The sequence below is a fragment of the Eriocheir sinensis genome, chromosome 61, assembly GCF_024679095.1.
Source record: "Eriocheir sinensis breed Jianghai 21 chromosome 61, ASM2467909v1, whole genome shotgun sequence".
NCBI classification, from domain to species: domain Eukaryota; kingdom Metazoa; phylum Arthropoda; class Malacostraca; order Decapoda; family Varunidae; genus Eriocheir; species Eriocheir sinensis.
Window position 1 is genome coordinate 2485849 of NC_066569.1, and position 11157 is coordinate 2497005.

At 43.9% G+C, this 11157-nt stretch overlaps 1 protein-coding gene across 2 annotated transcripts in view; it reads right to left on the reverse strand.

Moving 5' to 3' along the window:
* Window positions 1-3594: 3594 nt before the first annotated feature.
* LOC126986110 (cuticlin-4-like) overlaps window positions 3595-11157 on the reverse strand; it is a 14467-nt gene continuing 6904 nt past the window's right edge. For both annotated transcript variants that reach the window (XM_050841818.1, XM_050841817.1), the window contains 6 exons: window positions 10716-10883; window positions 7577-7741; window positions 5428-5532; window positions 5174-5263; window positions 4382-4610; window positions 3595-4053 (listed from right to left, as the gene is read on the reverse strand). In XM_050841818.1, the coding sequence (XP_050697775.1) occupies window positions 3812-4053; window positions 4382-4610; window positions 5174-5263; window positions 5428-5532; window positions 7577-7741; window positions 10716-10883 (999 nt within the window). In that variant the 3' untranslated portion in view covers window positions 3595-3811. The remainder of the gene's footprint in view (window positions 4054-4381; window positions 4611-5173; window positions 5264-5427; window positions 5533-7576; window positions 7742-10715; window positions 10884-11157) is intronic.

Sequence of the window (11157 nt, forward strand, 5' to 3'; positions counted from 1 at the left end):
TTCGATCGCCGATAGAGTCGGTCTGTCGGCATCATGGCCTTTGGCAAGGGCCCGTGCTCCCTCGTGCAGGGAGGGAGCAATCTTCAACAACAATAGCAACAACAACAACAACAACAGTTGATGAAATAGGAGACGAGATATGGACGCGTTAACAGAGACAACCTAACTTTACCTAACCTTACCTTACGTTCACAACAGTAACTTCAAACAGACACTTTCAACAGGGATTTCCATTGACATTGACGTTCTCTTTTTCTCCCGCTTGTCCCCCGCGCCGCGTTTTCTATGGGGTGATTTAGTACTGCTGGTTTGTTGGGTGTACTTACGTATTTTGTGTTGTGTTAAGTAATTCACCCGACGAAGCCTTAGAATACAAGACAATGAGACAAACCATCTCTGTACTCATCGCTATATCTCTCTTATTTCTCCCATTTCTCTCGAACGTAACGCCTCCACAGGCTTAACAAACTCTCTAAAGCAATTCCCGGGGCCTGAGAGCACGTGTAGATGCCTTGAAATACAGGAGAACGAGGAAAATATAGAAGGATTTTGACCACCACCACCCCCGACCTCGTCACTTAAACTATCTCTGTACTCATCGCTATATCTCTCTTATTTCTCATATTTCTCTCTATCTCAACGTCTCCACAGGCTTAACAAACTCTCTAAAGCAATTCCCGGGGCCTGAGAGCACGTGTAGATGTCTTGAAATACAGTAAAACGAGGAAAATATAGAAGGATTTTGATCACCACCACTATCCCCGCCCTCGTCCCTCAAACTATCTCTGTACTCATCGCTATATCTCTCTTATTTCTCCCATTTCTCTCTATCTCTACGTCTCCACAGGCTTAACAAACTCTCTAAAGCAATTTCCTTGGCCTGAGAGCACGTGTAGATGTCTTGAAATCCAGGAAAATGAGGAAAATATAGAAGGATTTTGAACACCACCCCCACTCACAGCCTCCATGATGTCGTCTGCAAACACCACTAAAAGTCTTATTTCATCCATATCTCTCTATTTAAACGTCTCCACAGGCCTAAGCAACGTTCTAGAGCACACCATAGAGACACAGCGTAGGAAAATTAACGTTATCATCCTCTAGATTCGCTAAAAATGACGTAAATATGGAAAACTCAAAAACTTACTTGTGTCGATGTGTGTTTGTGTGGGTGGGCGGGGGAGGGTGTCCGCTGATGAGGTCCCAGATAGCTATTTACTGTTCTTGGTCTATTACTAACTATCTGAGGCTATTTAAAGGTATTTAGTAGGTTAATTATGCATAGGAATTGTTGTTATATAGACTAGGATACATAATAGCCTTGTAAATAGCCGTACATAGCTACATTAGGGTCTCAGCTATTTACTGTTCTTGGTCTATTACTAACTATCTGAGGCTATTTAAAGGTATCTAGTAGGTTAATTATGCATAGGGATTGTTATTATATAGACTAGGATACATAATAGCCTTGTAAATAGCCGTACATAGCTACATTAAGATCTCAGCTATGTACTGTTCTGGGCCTATTACTAACTATCTGAGGCTATTTAAAGGTATCTAGTTGGCTAATTATGCATAGGGATTGTTATTATATAGACTAGGATACATAATAGCCTTGTAAATAGCCGTACATAGCTACATTAGGGTCTCAGCTATGTACTGTTCTGGGCCTATTACTAACTATCTGAGGCTATTTAAAGGTATCTAGTTGGTTAATTATGCATAGGAATTGTTGTTATATAGACTAGGATCCATAATAGCCTTGTAAATAGCCGTACATAGCTACATTAGGGTCTCAGCTATTTACTGTTCTGGGTCTATTACTAACTATCTGCGGCTATTTAAAGGTATCTAGTAGGTTAATTATGCATAGGAATTGTTATTATATAGACTAGGATACATAATAGCCTTGTAAATAGCCGTACATAGCTACATTAGGGTCTCAGCTATTTACTGTTCTTGGTCTATTACTAACTATCTGAGGCTATTTAAAGGTATCTAGTAGGTTAATTATGCATAGGAATTGTTATTATATAGACTAGGATACATAATAGCCTTGTAAATAGCCGTACATAGCTACATTAGGGTCTCAGATAGCTATTTACTGTTCTTGGTCTATTACTAACTATCTGAGGCTATTTCAAGGTATCTAGTTGGTTAATTATGCATAGGGATTGTTATTATATAGACTAGGATCCATAATAGCCTTTTAAATAGCCGTACATAGCTAGATTAAGGGCCTGTTAGGTGCCGGTCAGCTATTTACTGTTCTGGGTCTATTATTAGCTATCCGAGGCTATTTAATGGTATCTAGTTGGTTAATATTGCATAGGAATTATTATTATGTAGACTAGGAGGTATAATAGCCTTTTAAATAGCCGTCAATAAATAAATTCATGGGTTTATCTCAAAATGGTCACAAACAGAAGAACATCGGCTTCCGCATGTAAACAAGTGTAAATAAATGTATATATACGCCGCTATGACCCAAGATATAGGTTATGATGGAGTATATATTTGTTATTTGATGTTTATGTATGGCCGAGAGGGTCCTTTGACGCTTAATAGAAGGGGAAATAGGGCCCTGGGTCTCTTGCTTTAAAACAGAAGAATGACGGCTTGCGTATGTGAATATAAGTGTAAATTGATATAAATACGCCGTTTTGAAACAAGATAAAGGTTGTATTTGAGTCTATATTTGTTAGTCAATGTTTATGTATGGCCGAGAGGGTCCTTTGAGGTTTAATAGAAGGGAAAATAGGGCCGTACTTGTCTCTTGCGTTGAAACAGAAGAATGTCGGCTAGCGTATGTGTATAAAAGTGAAAATTAATATAAATACGCCGTTTTGAAACAAGATAAAAGCTGTATTTGAGTCTATATTTGTTAGTTAATGTTTATGTATGGCTGAGAGTGTCTTTTGAGGCTTTATAGAAGGGGAAATAAGGTCGTGAGTGAGTCCAGTTCCCACCACGTTCGGAAGAGAGACACGAGAGTGAAGAGTCTAAATAATAAAAAACAAATCAACCAGGACACTCACAACCAAACCCGATATACCGAAATACGTAAAAATCAACGCTCTTTACGATGCCACCAACCCCAGCGCTGTAAGAGTTGAAATAAGACCAGAAAATATCGAATTCCTGGTCCGGTGGAATGGGAGGAGATGAGGAAGACGAGAGAGAGAGAGAGAGAGAGAGAGAGAGAGAGAGAGAGAGAGAGGGGGGGGGATAATGAAATACGATAGTCAGAAAAATATATATTGTACAACGTAACCACTTTCTAACACTATAAATAACTTGCCTTTATTATTGAGTAAGAAATGTCATGTTTACAAAAGCCTTAGAAATTATTATTATTATTATTATTTACAAGTTTTAAAGAGAGAGAATTTATGTGTTTGTTGATTTTTTTATTTATTTCATTCTGCTTCCTTCCTTTCTTTCTTTCTTTCGCTTTCTTTCTTTCTTTCTTTCTTTCTTTTTCTCTCGTTTTCTTTATTTATTTCATTCTTTCTTCCTTTCTTTCTTTCTTTCTTTTCTTCGCTTCATTCATGTTCTTTCTTTCTTTTCTTCGTTTTCTTCAGCTTCGTCATCATTATCTTCCTCTCTCTCTCTCTCTCTTATTTCTTTCTTTGTTTCATTCATCTTACTTCCTTTCCTTCCGTCTTTTCTTTTCATTTCAATAATTTTCTCTCTAATTCTTCTGCGTCTTCCTTTCTTCCTTCTTCCCTTCCTTCCTTTCATTCTATCCCTCTCCCTCCCTTCTCCTTCCACCACCACCATCACCTATCCACCCACAATCCACAGCCCCTCAACCCGTTTTCCCCGACACGGTGGAGAAGGCGTGGAAGGAGGAGTCAGGGGGGAAGGTGGAGGCCGTCGAGGGTATGGTGCGGACCCTGACACACACAAGGGCCGTCAGGGAGGAGGAGAGGACCAGCACCACCACCACGGCCACAAGGGAGGCGGCGAAGGTCCACGCGTTGAAGCAGATGTCCCCGACGCTGCCCCCGATGCCCTTTACCTTAGTCCCCGTTGAAGAGTCTCCGTCTTCTGTGGTTGTGAGGGGAATAGAAAATGGGTTTGTTATTGTTTTTGGGTAGGGAGAGAGAGGGAGGGAGAGGGAAGGAGAGAGAGAGAGAGAGAGAGAGAGAGGGGGGGGGGGGGTTGGGGAAGGGAGAGAGAGGGAGAGAAACGAAGGAAGGAAGGAAGGGAGAGAGAGAGAGAGAGAGAGAGAGAGAGAGAGAGAGAGAGAGAGAGAGAGAAAGAAAAGAAAGAAAACAAGAAAAAGAAAGAAAGACAGACAAACGAATAAAAAACAAAAACAAACAAAAAAGAGATAGAAATTAAAGCAAAAGAGAGCAAATTAGAGCTAACTCACTCGTGACTAGGGTGATGGGGGTGTCCTTGAGGAGAGAAAAGTCCTCGGGCGATATAACTCTCAACCTCCTCGCTAATTTGACCCCCTCCGCTGCCAGGCTTACGTTCCTTGACCCACGTTCCTCCTCCTCCACCCTGTTCCTCCTCAGTCCTCCTCCTCCTCCTTCTTCTTCTTCCTCTTCCTCGTCTCTTCCTCGCTGTGATGTTTCTCTTCTTCTTCTTTGGGTAGTCTGAAAGGTGGATAGAGATGGGTGTTAGTATGCCTCCTCCTCCTCCTCCTCCTCCTCTTCCTCGCTGTCATCTTAAAATCTCCTTCCTCCTCCTCTCTTCCTCCTCCTCTCTTCCTCTTCCTTCATCTAGATTCTTTCCCTTCCTCTTTATCCTCCTCCTCCTCATCCTCGCTGTCATCTTAAAATCTCCTTCCTCCTCTCTTCCTCCTCCTCTCTTCCTCCTCTTCCTCTTCCTTCATCTAGATTCTTTCCCTTCCTCTTTATCCTCCTCCTCCTCTTTCTCCTCTTCCTCGCTGTCATCTTAAAATCTCCTTCCTCCTCCTCTCTTCCTCTTCCTCCTCCTCCTCTTCCTCTTCCTCCATCTAGATTCTTTCCCTTCCTCTTTATTCTCCTCCTCCTCTTCCTCCTCTTCCTCGCTGTCATCTTAAAATCTCCTTCCTCCTCCTCTCTTCCTCCTCCTCTCTTCCTCTTCCTTCATCTAGATTCTTTCCCTTCCTCTTTATCCTCCTCCTCCTCTTCCTCCACCACCACCACTACCATCACTACCTCCTCCTCCTCCTCACCTCCTCCTCGGGGCAGACGGGGCAGGCTTCTACGCATAGGTCGACCTCACACTCCAGGAAGACGTCATTCTCATCCGGGAACTTGAAGGCCTGAGAGAGAGAGAGAGAGAGAGAGAGAGAGAGAGAGAGAGAGAGAGAGAGAGAGAGAGAGAGAGAGAGATTAATATATAAACTCCTTCCTTCTCTCCCCTCCTTCCCTACCCCTCCTCACCACCCACACATATGTCCAGGTAAACTCCAATCAATTACCTTACCTGGAAATGCGAGTAGGCCATTACGGGCATGTCACCTTTGCCTGTGTCACGAGTCTTCTGCCACGGGCCAACGACCTTCCTTCGATTGTCCAACACGCAGCCGTTCTGAAGGAGAGAAGAAGGAGGAGGAAGTCATCGGGTAAGCTGAGGTGATCGGCCAAGAACGCATATTTGACAAGGCTTTCATAGGAGTTCTGGGCATTTTCAGGGGTAGTTTTATGACCCTGGTGGTAGTTTGACCGTTCCTCTGTACCATGAACCTAAAGAACACATATTTGACAAGGCTTTCGTAGGAGTTGTTTGGGGCATTTCCAGGGGTAGTTTTATGACCCTGGTGGTAGTTTGACCGTTCCTCTGTACCGTGAACCTAAAGAAACACATATATGACAAGGCTTTCGTAGGAGTAGTGGGCATTTCCAGGGGTAGTTTTATGACCCTGGTGGTGGTTTGAGACTTCCTCTGTACCATGAACCTAAGAAACACATATCTGACAAGGCTTTCGTAGGACTTGTTTGAGGCATTTCCAGGGGTAGTTTTATGACCCTGGTGGTGGTTTGAGACTTCCTCTGTACCATGAACCTAAGAAACACATATCTGACAAGGCTTTCGTAGGAGTTGTTTGAGGCATTTCCAGGGGTAGTTTTATGATCCTGGTGGTGGTATGAGCCTTCCTCTGTACCATGAACCTAAGAAACACATATCTGACAAGGCTTTCGTAGGAGTTGTTTGAGGCATTTCCAGGGGTAGTTTTATGACCCTGGTGGTGGTTTGAGCCTTCCTCTGTACCATGAACCTAAGAAACACATATCTGACAAGGCTTTCGTAGGAGTTGTTTGAGGCATTTCCAGGGGTAGTTTTATGACCCTGGTGGTAGTTTGACCCTTCCTCTGTACCATGAAACTAAAGAACACATATTTGACAAGGCTTTCGTAGGAGTTGTTTGGGGCATTTCCAGGGGTAGTTTTATGACCCTGGTGGTAGTTTGACCCTTACTCTGTACCATGAAACTAAAGAACACATATTTGACAAGGCTTTCGTAGGAGTTGTTTGGGGCATTTCCAGGGGTAGTTTTATGACCCTGGTGGTAGTTTGACCCTTACTCTGTATCATGAACCTAAGAAACACATATTTGACAAGGCTTTCGTAGGAGTTGTTTAGGGCATTTCCAGGGGTAGTTTTAAGACCCTGGTGATGGTATGAGCCTTCCTCTGTACCATGAACCTAAAGAACACATACTTGACAAGGCTTTCGTAGGAGTTGTTTGGGGCATTTCCAGGGGTAGTTTTATGACCCTGGTGGTAGTTTGACCCTTACTCTGTACCATGAACCTAAAGAACACATACTTGACAAGGCTTTCGTAGGAGTTGTTTGGGGCATTTCCAGGGGTAGTTTTAAGACCTTGGTGATGGTATGAGCCTTCCTCTGTACCGTGAACCTAAAGAACACATACTTGACAAGGCTTTCGTAGGAGTTGTTTGGGGCATTTCCAGGGATAGTTTTATGAACCTGGTGGTAGTTTGACCGTTCCTCTGTACCATGAACCTAAAGAAACACATATATGACAAGGCTTTCGTAAGAGTCCTTTGGGGCATTTCCAGGGATAGTTTTATGACCCTGGTGGTAGTTTGAGCCTTCCTCTGTACCATGAACCTAAAGAACACATATTTGACAAGGCTTTCGTAGGAGTTGTTTGGGGCATTTCCAGGGGTAGTTTTATGAACCTGGTGGTAGTTTGAGCCTTCCTCTGTACCGTGAGCCTAAAGAAACACTCTTGAGAACGCGGCATTGGTCATAAGCACATATATTTGACAAGGCTTTCGTAGGAGTTGTTTGGGGCATTTCCAGGGGTAGTTTTATGACCCTGGTGGTGGTTTGAGCCTTCCTCTGTACGGTGAGCCTAAAGAAACACTCATGGGAATCCGATTGACCTCATTTTTGACCTTTGGAAATAGTTGACGTTGAGTTTAGTTGAGCTGAGAGGCCACCACGTACCACTACTACTACTACTACTACTACTACTACTACTACTACTACTACTACTGCTACCACTACTACTACTACTACTGCTACTACTGCTACTACCACTACCACTACTACTACTACTACTACTACTACCACCACCACTACTACTACTACCACCACTTCTTACCTTGTCCGTGAGCTGGTAGGAGGCACGCCCCGATCCGTCCCTGGCCACACACTCCCGCACCTGCAGGTCGGTGTTGGAAGGCCCCTCCACCCCCACCACCATGGTCATCAGCTCGCCGATACGGACCATGCCTGAAGCTGACCGCGCGAAGGGACCCCGGCCGACCTGACGAAGGGGGGGAGTTAGGTATAGGGTAGTTAACCAGTCTGTACGCAGTTTGGTATAGGGGGTATTATCCAGTCTGTACGCAGTTATGTATATAGGGGTATTAACAAGTTTGTACGCAGTTTGGTATAGGGGTATTAACCAGTCTGTACGCAGTTTGGTATAGAAGTATTAATCAGTCTGTACGCAGTTTGGTATAGGGGGTATTATCCAGTTTGTACGCAGTTATGTATATAGGGGTATTAACCAGTTTGTACGCAGTTATGTATATAGGGGTATTAACCAGTTTGTACGCAGTTATGTATATAGGGGTATTAACCAGTATGTACGCAGTTATGTATATAGGGGTATTAACCAGTCTGTACGCACTTAGGTATAGGGGTATTAACCAGTCTGTACGCACTTAGGTATAGGGGTATTAACCAGTCTGTACGCACTTAGGTATAGGGGTATTAACCAGTCTGTACGCACCTAGGTATAGGGGTATTAACCAGTCTGTACGCACTTAGGTATAGGGGTATTAACCAGTCTGTACGCACTTAGGTATAGGGGTATTGACCAGTCTGTACGCACTTAGCTATAGGGGGTATTAACCAGTCTGTACGCACTTAGGTATAGGGGTATTAACCAGTCTGTACGCACTTAGCTATAGGGGGTATTAACCAGTCTGTACGCACTTAGGTATAGGGGTATTAACCAGTCTGTACGCACTTAGGTATAGGGGTATTGACCAGTCTGTACGCACTTAGGTATAGGGGTATTAACCAGTCTGTACGCACCTAGGTATAGGGGTATTAACAAGTCTGTACGCACTTAGGTATAGGGATATTAACCAGTCTGTACGCACCTAGGTATAGGGGTATTAACCAGTCTGTACGCACCTAGGTATAGGGGTATTAACCAGTCTGTACGCACTTAGGTATAGGGATATTAACCAGTCTGTACGCACCTAGGTATAGGGGTATTAACCAGTCTGTACGCACCTAGGTATAGGGGTATTAACCAGTCTGTACGCACCTAGGTATAGGGGTATTAACCAGTCTGTACGCACCTAGGTATAGGGGTATTAACCAGTCTGTACGCACCTAGGTATAGGGGTATTAACCAGTCTGTACGCACCTAGGTATAGGGATATTAACCAGTCTGTACGCACCTAGGTATAGGGGTATTAACCAGTCTGTACGCACCTAGGTATAGGGGTATTAACCAGTCTGTACGCACTTAGGTATAGGGGTATTAACCAGTCTGTACGCACTTAGGTATAGGGGTATTGACCAGTTTGTACGCACTTAGGTATAGGGGTATTAACCAGTCTGTACGCACTTAGGTATAGGGGTATTGACCAGTTTGTACGCACTTAGGTATAGGGGTATTGACCAGTTTGTACGCACTTAGGTATAGGGATATTAACCAGTCTGTACGCACTTAGGTATAGGGGTATTGACCAGTTTGTACGCACTTAGGTATAGGGGTATTGACCAGTTTGTACGCACTTAGGTATAGGGATATTAACCAGTCTGTACGCACTTAGGTATAGGGGTATTAACCAGTCTGTACGCACTTAGGTATAGGGGTATTAACCAGTCTGTACGCACTTAGGTATAGGGGTATTAACCAGTCTGTACGCACTTAGGTATAGGGATATTAACCAGTCTGTACGCACTTAGGTATAGGGGTATTAACCAGTCTGTACGCACTTAGGTATAGGGGTATTAACCAGTCTGTACGCACTTAGGTATAGGGGTATTAACCAGTCTGTACGCACTTAGGTATAGGGTAATTACCCAGTCTGTACGCACTTAGGTATAGGGATATTAACCAGTCTGTACGCACTTAGGTATAGGGGTATTAACCAGTCTGTACGCACTTAGGTATAGGGGTATTAACCAGTCTGTACGCACTTAGGTATAGGGATATTAACCAGTCTGTACGCACTTAGGTATAGGGGTATTAACCAGTCTGTACGCACTTAGGTATAGGGGTATTGACCAGTCTGTACGCACTTAGGTATAGGGGCAGATGGAGTTCAATGTAGGGAAGTGCAGTATTCTGAGTGTAGGTAGGAACAACCCCTCACATAACTATTGCTTAAATGACACTCTCATAAGCAGGTCTGGGTGTGAGAGGGATTTAGGAGTCTTAGTGAGCTCTGATCTCCGTCCAAGGGCACAATGCATTCAAGCTAGAAATCGAGCTAATAGGGTACTGGGATTTATTTCAAGGAGCGTAAGCAACAGAAGCCCCGAAGTCTTCCTCAAACTATATTTAGCATTAGTTAGACCTCATCTTGACTATGCGGTTCAGTTCTGGTCACCTTACTATAGAATGGATATCAAAATGTTAGAATCGGTGCAGAGGAGGATGACTAAGATGATTCAGGGGTTGAGAAACTTGCCATACGAGGAAAGACTCAAACAGTTAAACTTGCATTCTCTAGAAAGGCGAAGGGTGCGTGGAGACATGATCGAGGTTTATAAATGGGTGAAGGGCTTTAATAAGGGACACATTCATAAGGATTTGTTGGTAAGAGAACCGGGTAGGACACGAAGTAATGGGTTTAAACTGGATAAATTCAGATTCAACAGGGACATAGGCAAAAATTGGTTTACTAACAGGGTGGTGGATGAGTGGAATAGGCTTAGCAGTCATGTGGTGAGTGCCAATACAATTGTCACATTAAAAAATAGATTAGATAAATTCATGGACAGCGATATTAGGCGGGGTTAGATACACGGGAGCTTAGGTTCAAAGGAGCTGCCTCGTACAGGCTTACCGGCCTCTTGCAGACTCCTACGTTCTTATGTTCTTATGTATTAACCAGTCTGTACACACTCTCTCTCTCTCTCTCTCTCTCTCTCTCTCTCTCTCTCTCAATTTCTCTCCCACTTCATCCCTCTCTTTCGTTCTGATATCTACTTCCTTCCCTCCTCTCTCTATCTCCCTCCCTTCCCTTCTCCCTCCCTCCCTCCCTCACCTGAACATCTAGGGAAGCAGAGGCAGACGTTTTAGCAGCAAATGTGACCATCTTCTGATCCAGCAAGTCCACGTTCAGAGCGGCACTCACTCGCCGGCTACCCATCGCCCTCGCACGCTCCAGCCCGTCCTCGAAGACACACCTCACGCCCCGGGCACTGTCCCACACCTGTTGTTTACGGGGGAGAAGGTGTGACAGGTGTTTGGGTATGTAGGGGGGGGAGGGTAGTAGTGGTCGTGGTAGTGGTGGTGGTGGTAGTAGTGGTAGTAGTAGTAGTGGTGGTAGTGGTAGTAGTAGTAGTAGTAGTAGTAGTAGTAGTAGTAGTAATGGAAGGAAAGAAAGAAACAAATCAAGGAAGGAAAGAAGGAAGGAAGGAAGGAAAAAAGGAAGGAAAGAAGAAAGGAAGGAAGGAAAAAAGGAAGGAAGGAAGGAAGGAAGGAAG